This window comes from Platalea leucorodia (assembly GCF_965183815.1).
Source record: "Platalea leucorodia genome assembly, chromosome: 4".
In the NCBI taxonomy this organism is placed as follows: Eukaryota; Metazoa; Chordata; class Aves; order Pelecaniformes; family Threskiornithidae; genus Platalea; species Platalea leucorodia.
Window position 1 is genome coordinate 28,266,042 of NC_138826.1, and position 13,544 is coordinate 28,279,585.

At 41.5% G+C, this 13,544-nt stretch overlaps 1 protein-coding gene across 6 annotated transcripts in view; it reads left to right on the forward strand.

Moving 5' to 3' along the window:
• Positions 1-13,544, forward strand: part of ZMIZ1 (zinc finger MIZ-type containing 1) — a 365,555-nt gene that overhangs the window by 330,264 nt on the left and 21,747 nt on the right. For 5 of the 6 annotated variants that reach the window (XM_082308314.1, XM_082308317.1, XM_082308315.1 and 2 more), the window contains 6 exons: positions 747-945; positions 1,963-2,253; positions 4,408-4,590; positions 7,484-7,658; positions 8,949-9,090; positions 12,457-12,667. In XM_082308314.1, coding sequence (XP_082164440.1) covers positions 747-945; positions 1,963-2,253; positions 4,408-4,590; positions 7,484-7,658; positions 8,949-9,090; positions 12,457-12,667 — 1,201 coding nt within the window. The remainder of the gene's footprint in view (positions 1-746; positions 946-1,962; positions 2,254-4,407; positions 4,591-7,483; positions 7,659-8,948; positions 9,091-12,456; positions 12,668-13,544) is intronic. The other variant, XM_082308316.1, reaches the window with a different exon arrangement.

The window sequence follows — 13,544 nt, forward strand, 5'->3', positions numbered from 1 at the left end:
TAGTGTGAAGAATATAAGCCTGGGACTCAGGGGACTTATCTCTCTTTTCATCTCTGCCACTGATCTACTGAGTGACTTTGAACAAGTCGGAAAGTTTCTTTAGCTTTGTATTAACATCTCTAAAATGGGCACAGTGTACTGGACCGTATTTATAAAGATAGCTGATGTCTTAGAATGGGAAAGGCATGATTTAGCTTTATTTATCTTATGATCAATAGGAAAGCTGGGTAGGAACTGCAGAATACGTTGTGTGGGATCCAGTAGAGCTGATTGCATTGGGTCTCTCCTGGCCTTTCTGCTGAGGTTCAGGGAGGAATGCTTTTACAGCGTCAGGAACACTTGGCATAATTCACCACTGGGGCAGATGAATGCGCTGTAGTGGAGAAAGCTCTCTGTTCATGCTGCTGTGCAGTCTGCCCCTATGCTATTGGGAAATGGAGCATGCATTAACTTTCAGAATTTCAATTCAACTTCGCAGTAAGCTTACAGAGCTGCAAAGCAGTTCACTGCCCCCACAACAACTGACGGTGGTACCTTGCAATCCCGGTGGCAGCTTCTATGACTGTTGCACCTCAGCAACACTTGTATCTCATGTACACACCTAATTCCCCATCCTGCTGGCTTTCATTAGGCATTGATATCTGATTTTGGAACAGTTCCAGATGAGGATCACACCAATGTTCAAAACAAAATCCACCAGGCGTGTCTTAATTCTCTCTCTCTTTCTTTCTTTTCTTCCCTGTTAGTTACCCTGGAGGCCCAAATACCCCTGCAGGAATGGGGATCCCCCCCCACACGAGGCCGCCAGCTGATTTCACCCAGCCAGCTGCAGCTGCTGCCGCTGCTGCAGTTGCGGCTGCAGCTGCTACAGCAACAGCTACGGCTACAGCCACTGTGGCAGCCCTTCAGGAAACGCAGAATAAGGACATTAACCAGTATGGACCGGTAAGAGAGTAACCCTTATGTCTTCATACCTGCCTGATCTGGACCATTACAGGGAATTGGGCTGTCCTTCTTACTCCCCTGTTTATTAGGGTGCCTACTCTAATTTTTTTTTTTTTTTTTTTTTTTGTGCATGAGCATGGTTTGGTTATAAATGCTTATGAGAAACTGCTGGTATGTGTGTATATGGGTATGAGTCAGTCTCCCCTGTTTTTTCTGATAAATCTTGCCCAAGTGTATTTTGTAGTTTGGAGGTTGCCCCTTAAAAGAATTGAAGATTACCCAAAGTTACAGCTGCATCTGACATGATATATATTATGGCTGTCTTTGCCAGCTCTGTGAACCTCTAAATTTGAGTACCCGGTGAAATGTTCCAGAATCTTGGAATAGGTTTTGTACCGCTTGGGTAATTGTGTATTTTGCCAACTACAATTGGTTGGTTGTTTTTTTCCCTTCAAACAAGGAAACAACAGTAGAAGAGAGATTTGCTTTTTAATAATATTGGCTATGAGAACAGCTATGCAAGACGTGCATTTCTGGTGATCCATAACCTCCAGCATGTCATGACTTCATGTAATAATTTTTTCTTAAAATAAACAAGGATTTGATCAAGTTTTTTTTCTCCTTAGCTTTTTTACCTCTCTGAGTTTTGAAGTATTTGGGCCCATATGCCAGGTGATGTAAAGGAGCACAATGTCTTAGAAATTGTAGAATTGTGCTGTATTTACACAGCCAACTTCCTATCCTGTCACCTTACAGTAATAGACTAGCCACTTTAAACAATTTAATTGCTCACCTTAGACTTACGTCTGTCTTTCTCTCTTATGCCTTCTACAATTCCAGTTGAATTTTTATTATAAATAACATCACCGCCCATCAAATGCTGGAGAACATTGAAAGAAAATGCGACATAAATCCTCCCCTTCTTCTCTCCCCCAAAAGCATGTTCAGCTCCCTCCTCCCATTTTAAATGCATGTCGCATTTTATTCTTTTTTTTTTTTCTTCTTCTTCCGTTGAAGGTTTGTTCCTCTTTCCAGATGGGTCCAACTCAGGCTTACAACAACCAGTTTATGAACCAGCCTGGTCCTCGTGGCCCTGCTTCTATGCCAGGCAACATGAACCCAGCAAGCATGGGAGCAGGAATGACACCTTCCAGCATGAGTGGGCCACCCATGGGCATGAACCAGCCTCGGCCTCCTGGAATGAGTCCCTTCAGCACCCATGGGCAGAGGATGCCTCAGCAAGCCTACCCAGGCCCACGCCCCCAGTCTTTGCCTATACAGGGCATAAAGAGACCGTACCCAGGAGAGGTAATAAAATAAATTATATTTCGCATACACTATTATTTTGACGGAAAGTTGCAGCATGCTGGGTAACGTGTGGTGTGCATCCCAGTATGATAGCTACATCTTTGTTCAGCCTTGGTAGGAATACTGCCATTAAAATATGAGCGGCAGCAGCTCTTTCTTTATAGCTTCTAAAGTATTCAGGTTGGCCCTTGCTATGTTAGTCAAGATGACAGTCATTAAAACCAAGAAAGGCCCCAAACCAGCTGAGCCCTCAAAATGTCACTTTGAGATTCTCATGCTAGGTGGTGAATTCATAGACCGTAAGCAGACTTCCTTCACAGGAGTGGATTTATTTAACGTGACAACTTAAAAGAGACGTTGAAGGTGAAATACTTCATTTGAGCCCAATACATAAGTGATCTGCATTTTCTTGGATGGTTTTATTGTTCTAAAGAAATACAGGGCATACGTTGTATAAACACCAATAGTAATAACATTTATTTTAAAGACCAGTTGCTTTCCAAACTTCTTGAGGCTTGATTTTCATAGGCACTGAGATGAATATAAATCATGTTGAACTCAAATCTCTCTGTGTCAGCATTTATGTAATATAAGTTTATTTGGAGTGTGTTTTTTCTGTGTAAGTTCCCATGCTGTTATATGAGATCTGAGTGGCTTTGTAGACAAAATTACATTGCCATTGACTTGTATTATGACCTTGGGCAAAACACTTAGGGTCAAAATTTTAAAGGAATTTAGAGAACCAAAGATATAGACAGAGGAGCTTTTGGATTTTTAAAAAGCACCAGTGTATTTTACTATTCAGATTGATGTGAATCGGGCAGTAGATGCTTCTGAGAATCTCACCAACTCTCTTTCAGCATCTGTATGCACCTAAATGTCTTTACAAATCTAGCTACCAGTTACTAGCTTCAGAGATATTTTCCTGGTAAAATTTTGTATTAAACTGAGACTACAACAACAGCTATAACTCCAGGTGTAGAGCTTTGAATATTACGATATTGCCCTGACTATAATAATGGTAGTGAGAGCTTATAGAAAACATGCAGCAGAGTACCATGGTATGCAGAAAATACAGCGAACATTTAGTATTGAGCTACGTTTCTTTCCTGGGCTGCATACTATTTTTTTTAAATAAATTAAAAAAAAAATCAGAAATAAAAAAGTCGTGTGCTTTTGCAGGAGTTGCTTCTCTGGGAAGGCTTTTCATGCTGTAAATACTGCCACTTACTCTACAATTAAGAAAACACAGAATGTGGCTTGTTCAGATAATTTTTATTTTCAGATTTCATATTTTAAGGAAGACTGTAAATCCTTTTTTGTTACTTCAGAAGCAGGTTTTTCATTGTAAGTGAATATGATCATGTTCCCAAGAAGTCAATACTGAACAGTTCCCTAAATGTTACATGCTTGCTGGTCTGGAATTCTGCAGATCCAGTAGGTGCTATTTGCTTGTTGCTTTTTGAAAGCTTCATTTATGGAAACTTCTTATTAATCAGTTAATTTTTCAAATTGACATTTTATTACATTTAAAGTTCCAGTTTTCATGACTTTGATTCCAAAACTGCAGCACAGTACTGGCTAGCACTAGCAAAGTGTTTATGACTAGTAATAGCTCCTATTTACTTGTTAGGGTATTGCTAAACGCTTTAGCACAGGGCCAGCATAGCAGTTGTGTTGAGAAGACAGACATGGACAACACAGCTTCTATGCTCTTGCCCATTCCAGAATTTTTTTTATGTTACTTTTTCCTTTTGTGCTTTCATTCTCCATCTGGCAAAGGAGCCCCGGGGATGGGGCTGGTAGCACTTGCAAAACCACAGAGATTTTGTGAACGTTGCATCTGGTTGTAATCCTGGTTTCTTCAAACACGGTGCCCTTTGACAGCACTGCAAGGCTGAGTGTATGTGTGTGTTAAAGTACATGGTTATTCTTATCCCACTTTGGTTTGCAGGACTTTCATGCTTTTGAGTATTCACCTCCAACCATCAGGGCCCTGGTTTAGGCATGAGTGGCACTAAGTTGAGGAGTGTTCACCTGGAGAGTTTTTTTGTTTGTTCTGATTCCACTGCTGAATGTATGCTAATAATCAATTCAAGACAGCTGCTTGCATGAAACAGATCTTTGTCTTCTTTCATCTCTGTCATGAAATAGCCAAATTATGGAAACCAGCAGTATGGACCAAATAGCCAGTTTCCAAACCAGCCTGGTCAGTACCCCACTCCCAACCCTCCAAGACCCCTTACATCTCCCAACTACCCTGGACAGAGGATGCCAAGCCAGCAAAACACAGGGCAGTACCCTCCTCCAACGGTCAACATGGGGCAGTATTACAAGGTAAGAATTTTTAGGTTATCTTGTTGCTTTCTGGTAGACATTTATGAATGAAGTTACATTAATGACTTCATAGATACTGCTTTTACATAATTAAAGGAAAGAGAGAAAAAAGCACAGTGTTTTTACTAATGTTTTGGATATCACAGAATCAAGTCAATCAGCCAAGTTGCATTGTAACTTCAGAGCAGTTCATAAAGAAAATTGAATGTTACTGCAGCTCATTAGAGGCTTTTACAAGAAAATGTTGGTTTTGCTTTAACTATGGCATGTAAAAAGAAGTACCTAATGGGATTCAGGTGTAATATTTTCACCTATTCCTGGCACCCTGCAAGAATACAGCTTTGGAAATTTGTATTAAACAAGTTCCACATTGCAGCATCCCAGTTTCAGACCTACAGTGGTCACTGTTGGATTAAGCCAGCTGAAACTTAAAAGCTGTTCCAGCTGTAGAATTCATCTTTGAACTGATGTTTGCGTGACATTATCCGACCTCTCCCTCCCCTTTTTTTCCTTCTTTTCCCTCTGTGCTGCTTGTTTTGGGCAAGAATTAGAATTGTTGAAATATTGCCTAAAACCTGTTTTATGGGTACATCTTGAGCTCTTAGAATTATCCACACTGAGTTTGTACTGAGGGCCTGCTGAGGTCTGACGTCTTTGAAGCGCACACGAAAGTGATGTTTTGCACACAGGTACTCCAGTGAGTATAAAAACGGGGAGGACCATCGATGGTCTGACCTGCTCTTAAAGTATTAGCTGTTGAAGTCTCTGGGCTGCATTCTGATTTTGAACGTTGGCTGAAAGAATCTAAGATGCACATTGGTCTTGAACTGGAATCGTTCCGGTGTGATTCACACAGAAAACACCATTGGAAAAAATAGGGGAAAAAAACCCTTTACTGTAGAGCATCTGTTCTACATGCAACCGAGCTGTCCACTGTGGTACCCAAAGGGGAATGCCTGTTGCATCGTGGCAGCTTTTCCGGAATACTGCCAGGAAGAGCATGAGGAGGAGACAGATCTTCAACTACTGTAATTCCAGTGCAGTCACTTATGCTAAAATAACAGCAGAAGATCTCTGTGAAGTTTTTAAATGACAGATTATTTTTTTAATACATTTTTACATGTGTTTATTTTAGATGGGGTTTAAGTTTTTTGTTTACAGGATAGTTCTAACAAGGAATCTGTGGTCTTTCCAATACTATTTTGTATTCAAATATCAACCATTCTGGAAACAGTTAGAAAATAAGAGACCTTGTTAAGAAGAGAGATTATCCTGGTGTCCTGGCTTCAGCTGGGATAGAGTTAATTTTCTTCCTAGTAGCTGGTATAGTGCTGTGTTTTGGATTTAGTATGAGAAAAATGTTGATAACACACTGATGTTTTAGTTGCTGCTAAGTAGTGCTTACACTAGTCAAGGACTTTTCAGCTTCCCACGCTCTGCCAGGTGCACAAGGAGCTGGGAGGGGACACAGCCAGGACAGCTGACCCAGACTGGCCAAAGGGGCTATGCCATACCGTATGACATCGTGCCCAGTATATAAACTGGGGGGGAGTTGGCTGGGGGGCAGTGATCGCTGCTCGGGGACTGGGCATTGGTCAGCAGGTGGTGAGCAATTGCATTGTGCATCACTTATTTTGTATATTCTTTTATCATTAATATTCTTATTTTCTCTTCCTCTGCTGTCCTATTAAACCGTCTTTATCTCAACCCATGGGTTTTACTTTTTTTTTTTTTTTTTTTTAATCCTCTCTGCCATCCCACTGTGGGAGGGAGGGTGAGCGAGTGGCTGTGTGGTGCTTAGTTGCTGACTGGAGTTAAACCATGACACCTGGCTAGGGGAAAAATTCCAGCTTGCCACAGAGAGGACCTGAACCTTTGGATTGTAGTGATTGTGGAGATAGTAACTGTATGTGTTAAAGAAAAGAGCAAAGATGGTTGGAAATGTAAATGCTTAAGATTTCAGAATGCAGCTCTCTTACGTACTTTAGAGTATCCTAGGCCAGCAGCGCAGCATTTAGATACAGAATCAGATTTGAAGTCCTGATACTTTGGCTGTCTGTAAAGATTTTCATCTTCTGACGCTCTGATGTGTATGGGCTTATGGTACACGAGCTATTACAAGAGAGTGTCATGCAATTGCAATTTTGCTTAATGTCAGCTTCCTTCGTTAATAATAAAACCAAATAAATAAACCATCGTTATTGGTTTATTCTGTTAACTGCAACCATCCCCTTAATTACAAGAAACGAAACCAATGGTGTTTTAATACTATAGCTACTCTTTATACTTAACTGTCCTTTTTCTTTTAGTTTGTCTTATTCAGCAGCAAACTAAGAACAGAATCAAATTGTAGGTACGCAGAATAAAAGACATCCGCTGACCCCTAGAGCTTTCATTCCGAGTAGATGAGTTGGACAGGGGTGGAAGAAAGGATAGATGGAAGTAAAAGGGACACAGACATTCTAATTGCATGTCTTTGGACTTTGTTTTTCATGTAGGCTTTTGTGCACTGGGGCTATTTTGGGAGGAAGCCAAAGAGAGAGAAAGGGCTGGGTGGGTTGGCATGGTGTGGAAAAACTGAAGCGAATGGCTGGTTGGTTTTGGAAAGAGAGCATTCAGAAGAACACGATAAGCCTCTTGGCAGCCTTGCTTGTATGTGGTCATTGCCTGAATTAAGCTGGCTGGTCTGCTGGTTTCAGTTCCTGCTTTGCTCTCCTAGTCTCCCTCTTCCCAAAGGCCTCATGGGATGTCCTGTGGTTTCTTGTCCTTCTGGAGATAGAGGGGCCTCCCTAGCTTCTTTGTAGTCTTTGGTGTTTGATAGCAGTACAGTTCACAAGTCATCTTATTCTTATTTTCAGACTGCAATAACGATGTGATGTTATTTATTTTCTAGCCATCAAGGCCTGTACCTGTGGCAAATTACCCTCATTCACCTGTTCCAGGAAACCCCACGCCACCTATGACTCCAGGGAGCAATATTCCTCCATACCTGTCACCTAACCAGGATGTCAAACCACCATTCCCACCTGACATTAAACCAAATATCAATGCTTTACCACCACCTCCAAGTGAGTAGCAAACAGAATGCCCCCACAGTCATTTATTGTCCCTCTGTTCTCTGCCACATACATTTCAGAGTCTGGAAACTAGCTCTGATTGCTGCTCTGGGAGAGGCTCCAATTGCTGAGTTCTGATAGGTGGCATGCATGGTGCAGGCTCACTAGAGCCAGTGGACAGGAAAGATTGCTATCCCCTCCTGAAACAGAGTATCAGAAAAGTTCTTGCAGGTTAAACTTTTAAGGATTTTACTCCTGAAGTATTCCTTTGATATGCTTCCTGAGGATAAACCACTTGATTTTGGGTTGCGTTATGTGTCCTCAGTAGGCTTGTTTATTGTATGAACTTTCATTGTGGTCTGTTTTGTTCAAGGGCAAAGCCATTCATTGAACATCACTGCAGACAGCGTAAAATGTGAATATTCATAGTGGTGTCTCTATTGTGATCCATACAGGCTTCTTAGAGAATATTCAGTAGTATGCCAAAAATTGATATATGTTCCTTTCAAAGCTACTCAACGTCACAGCTACATTTGGCTGGGAGCGGGGCAGGAATAACAAGATCTCTCTGGCTAGCACAAGATATTTGAGGTTTTGAAGTGACTGATGAACAATAGGAAATATCATTTACTAGGGAACTTGGGAGAACCTTAATGTTTTCTGTAAAATAACTGCTGCTGCATTAGCACTTTGCAACTGGTGTTTGGAGTTCCGGATAGCTGAAAAATTAAGTAGAAGGTGGCCTGAAATATTATTTGGGCAAGAACACAGCATTTAAAAGACACATGAACTTCATAGATTAGCTGTAAGTTACCACAAAACCTCGTTTTATGAGATCAGATAGTAATTGAATACCAGTGTCTTTGATCATTGGATAGTTCCAGCTGATGAAACTATTGGAACTAATTGGGTAATGTAGATCCCAGTTCAAAGCGGGGAAAATAAGCATTATCACAGTTTGCCATAATTAAGAGATTTGTTGTCAGTCTTCTGCCAACAGAGTAAGGAATTCTTGCCATGCCTGGTTTCTGTTTGTGGCTGGAATGCTAAGGTCCTAATATTAAGTGTGGGAGAATAGAAGATTTTGGTTTGCCGTCGCTATCAGTTTGAGCCCTGTCACTTGCATCAGTTAGATGATGTAGTCACTTGTGTTCTTCTTTTTTGTGTGTGTGAACCTGCTAAGTTAGACCCAGTAGCAGATCACTGTGCCATTTGTTACTATTCTGTATAAATATACACATTATTATTGCACTGCAGATGCTAAAGGGAAAGTTCACGCTTTCTCTCCCTCTTCGATCCCAGCCAACCACAACGATGAGCTGCGCCTGACGTTTCCCGTGAGAGATGGTGTTGTACTGGAGCCCTTCCGGCTGGAACACAACCTGGCAGTCAGTAACCACGTCTTTCACTTACGGCCAACTGTTCATCAGACGCTGATGTGGAGGTAAGCTCAGCCTTGCTGTGAGGAAGTCTTGTACCCAGTGATGGAGGAGTGGCAGGCCAGATGAACTTCATTTAGGTTTGCCATGAATTTCCCTTTAAAAATTGTGGCCTAGATAGGAAAAATGCCCTTTAAACTCACAGATACTCTCAGCTGTCACTTTCCAGAGACAACATGTTCTAAAATACTTCCTGATCTGTGTTGCATCTCCTTGCTGATAGCATACAGCATGCAGTGTTTGAAAAGTCACTGCAGTGGTTCCATCCTTTCTTCTCTGGGTGGAACGGGTATGGGACATGCACGACTGACACCAGTACAAACTTCTATTTGGGAGACTCCGAAGTCCTAGGTGCTTTGTGGCCTGTGAAATGTTAGTTGCAGGAGTAACTATGCAGGGCTGTTACAGTTTATGCTTAAATTAAATGGTGCAGGGTATCTGATAATGAAAAACAACACACTAATGAAGGACCTGATTTAGAGGCTTGGTAAAATCATTAAGACAGGCAAGTGCTTAAATCCTCCAAACTTGAGAAACAAACTTCCTAAATTCCCCCTCTTGTGTGATTCCCCAAGTAAGGACAGGTCAGAAATATCGGAGCATAGCTTTCCATGTACAAAGGCTTCTGGTTTTCACTTACAGCAAGTACTACTTTCCAGCACAGAGGAGTAGTTTTCCTAGGTGGTACTTTCCTGCATTTAATGTAGATCTGCATAAGTGATTCCAGGTTATGTCCCAATTCCACCATGCTCATGGAAGGGCTTTAGATCAAATGACAATCGGAGCCTTAATTTTTTTTATTTGTATATTTTCAAATACCACGGAATAATTTTGTCTCCTCATCCTGTTTTTCTCAGAAAGCATCTCGGTATTTATCCTGGCTGCTGATTACATTGTTTGAGCCTGTCTCTGTGCACTGTGGAGGCTGGTTAGTTGCTCAGGATCTTGTATGGATGTTTTCACAGGTGTAGCAGCTGAGATGGTAAAATGCAGCATCTTAAGCACATTTTCCGTTACGCCTGCCTCATTTTCAGTTTCTTCCCGAGCCTGGACAACATAACCCTTGACCTTAATGGGAGTGATAACTTGTAGCTTCAGCTCTTTTCCCCTGTGAGGATCTTCTTCCCTATCACTGGAGTCCACTTGAGACTTCTGTTTTCATGGTGTGGAGGGCGTGAGGTGGGCAGAGAGGTGCGCTCAATTCCCTGCCCCGGCGTGGACCCTGGCTCTAAAGCTGAGGCTTGATGCGGGATGCAGGAGTCCTTGCTGCCACAGTGACCCCCTACCCTGAGGTAGCCTGGGGGCTGGAAGGGAGGGAGATTGCAGGCAGACCACATCCAATAATTAACACCTAACTTTGAGGTCAGCTATTGCTTACTTGCATTTCATTATCGTGGAGTACTCACAGCAGAGGGAGTTTTGGCAGTTATTTGCCGGTTCTTATTAATAAGTAATCACTACTGGGGATTGTGCTGGCTCATTCAGTAGATTTATAGTGCTGCACTGAGGCATGAGGCTGTTTCTTAATATCTGTTCTTTCTTTCTTCCTTCCTTAGCTCACCAAACACATAGCCTTTATTTAAACTTATCTTAATGAAGACTCATAGGTAAACTGTGCTCAGGTCTGCTGTTTTCAAAAGCTTGTTAATAGTGGGGAGAACGGATGGTCCTGTAATGAAGTTATTTCACATTTAGCTCAGGGCTGGATAGATTCCAGAAAAACGATTAGTCGCATGTGTGGATGGATTTTGGTTTTATGGAGAATGGTGGAATCGAGCCAGTGCTTAATATTTGTTTGCCAGTTAAAATATTCGGCAAAACTTCTCACGTGTACACACATGATGAATAGCAATGCGACTATTTTTCTCCCCGCTGGGAACTTTTCATGGTTACAAGAAACAGAAGGGTTGAAGGCAGGGAAAATGTTGCCTTGAAGCTGGTTCAGTCTTAGCGCTGTTCAGTTATTAATAGCGTCTCGTGGTGGAGACGCTGCGTGCTAAGAACATGAGGGTCTCCTGAGCTCTGTCACTGCTCTGTGACATTCAGCAGGCCTGCTCAGAGTCCTCAGGAACACACTTAATCTGCTTGGTTTTTATATCAGAGGTACCAGGCCTTGCTTCCCTCAGGGTTTGGGTGACTGCAGCATGTTCTTGTGAGGCGAGAATCTCCAGTGGATCTTGCAGAGAGAGCTTTCAAAAAATTGTTGATAAAATATTGAAAAAAAGCCTGGGAAGACTTAATACAGATGGATTATGTTGAAAGGTCAGGAAATTTGTATTCTATACCTTTCTTTTAAAAAAAAAACCCATGTTTTTATCCAGTGCTAAATCTTGATGTTTTGAAATCCAGAAAAGACGATGTTAAGTCAGAATTTAAATCTCTGGTTTTGGATAAGGAAAATGGCAGTTAAGTGATGATCTCCTGAATGAGCTGTTTCTCATAGATCTTACAAAGACATCTTCCTTCAGGCAAGATGGAGAAATGAGCACCTAGATTTTCGAGCATAAAAGATAACCATTCAGCTGTCTTTTGCTGTCATGAACAGCAGAATCCTGACACTTCAGTTCAGTTCTTCATGTTCTTTTAAATTTCTTCTTCAAATTACTCATTCCTGACACAAGGTTAACATCCATGTATGAAACTGAAGTCATAGTCTCTACCCACTTAATTTGTAATTAACTTAATCTCAGCCTCTTCCTTTTTTGGAGGTGTTATAAAACTAATTTTTGAGGAGCTAAATAGTGTGTGGAAGTTATTATTGGAGAGGTGGGAGGAATTCATGCTCTGAGAGAAGGTCTAAATTGGGTATATTTAATCCACAGCTGTGTTCATTTGGAATCACAGAAACACAGTAGGTGAGATACAGGGGTCATTTTATCCTAGTTGATTTACCTGTTCCAAGGCAGGATTAGCTCTACCTGTATTTTGTCTGACAAGTGTTCATTCAAATGCTCTTCTAAACACTCTGAAGTAGTGAAGAATACACAGTCTTCCAGCACAACCCACTGCAGTGTATCACTTTCTTGTTCTTAACTCTTAACACACAGGAAAGACCTACCTGATGTAAACATTTTTCTTTCTGCAGGATCATTCCATGGTCTAGTTTTGCAAAGTGGTTTGAGATGTTCCCTTGGAAAGTCCTTTATAAGTGTAAAATATTAACAACAACTTTGTGGCATGCTTGCATCATTAATTCATCATGACTTGCTTCTGTTAAGGGCTTTTATGAAGAAAGTATGTTATATCCTTTACTGGCAAAAATTCTAGAAAAATAATCTGATTGATAAGGAAAAAGCATTCCTAGCATCAAAACAACATCCCTCTGCAATGTGAAAGCAAAGTTAAAGGAAGATTTATTGGTTGTTGTACAGGTCTGACTTGGAATTACAGTTCAAGTGCTATCACCATGAAGACAGACAAATGAACACAAACTGGCCAGCTTCAGTCCAGGTCAGCGTTAATGCAACCCCACTTACCATCGAACGTGGCGACAACAAGACATCTCATAAACCTCTGCACCTAAAGCACGTCTGCCAGCCAGGAAGAAACACGATTCAAATTACAGTCACAGCATGTTGTTGTGTAAGTACACTGAGCTCACGGCTGCAGCTGCTGGTGCTGAGTTTGCTATTTAGTACAGTTTGCAAATGTTGCCTTAGCTGAAAGAGCCTTACTCTCATTTTTTTCCATGCATTTTCCTGGTAAGGTGCTTGTTTGAAGATGTTGACACAGTCAGAGCGCTAATATGGAAATTTTTGCTGCTGAATTACTGCAGAATGTAGTGGTGTCCTTCCGATGTCTCTGAAAAGCCTTGTGGTCTAGGGGAGGAAGGGAGTTTGATCTCCTACCTATTTAGCATGTGCCTATGTAACAAGGCGGCTGAAGCGTATTAATGTAGACGTAGATTATTGTGATGCAGGCTGTTGTCTGGTACTAATTTCATTTACGTAGGGTATTAAACCGTGTTTGTTTGACAGGAGAACATCAACACCATAATCATTGGGGATGGTGATGATTTTTCAAATAGCTTTTCAGATGAAAAACTCATATTCCTTTGATGCAGTCTAGACCATGCAACTTTCCCCTTTCTCCTTTTCCATGGTTTAGTTACTCTCGGGGGCGAGTACTGTATTTTTAATGCAGACTGTTGTACACATACAGTCTGAGCTTTTGACTGTTCTGTTGTCACTGACAAGAAAGCAAGCTGCTACCTCTCCCAAGGTCGCAGTGTGAGGCACTTTGACAAGAAGCCATGCACCTATATTGCTTTACTTCACACTGATGTTTCTCCGCATAATGTCATTTATCTGGTGGCTAAGAGCAGGGGCAGCATCCTGTGAATCCTCAACGAGCTCTCTGTTGGGGAAGAAGATTCATTTGGTTCCAGACACATCAGCAGCAAATCGTTTTCGCAACTTCCAAGGTAGTCTGAGGGCAGGCAGGTAGGCTAGACTGTGTC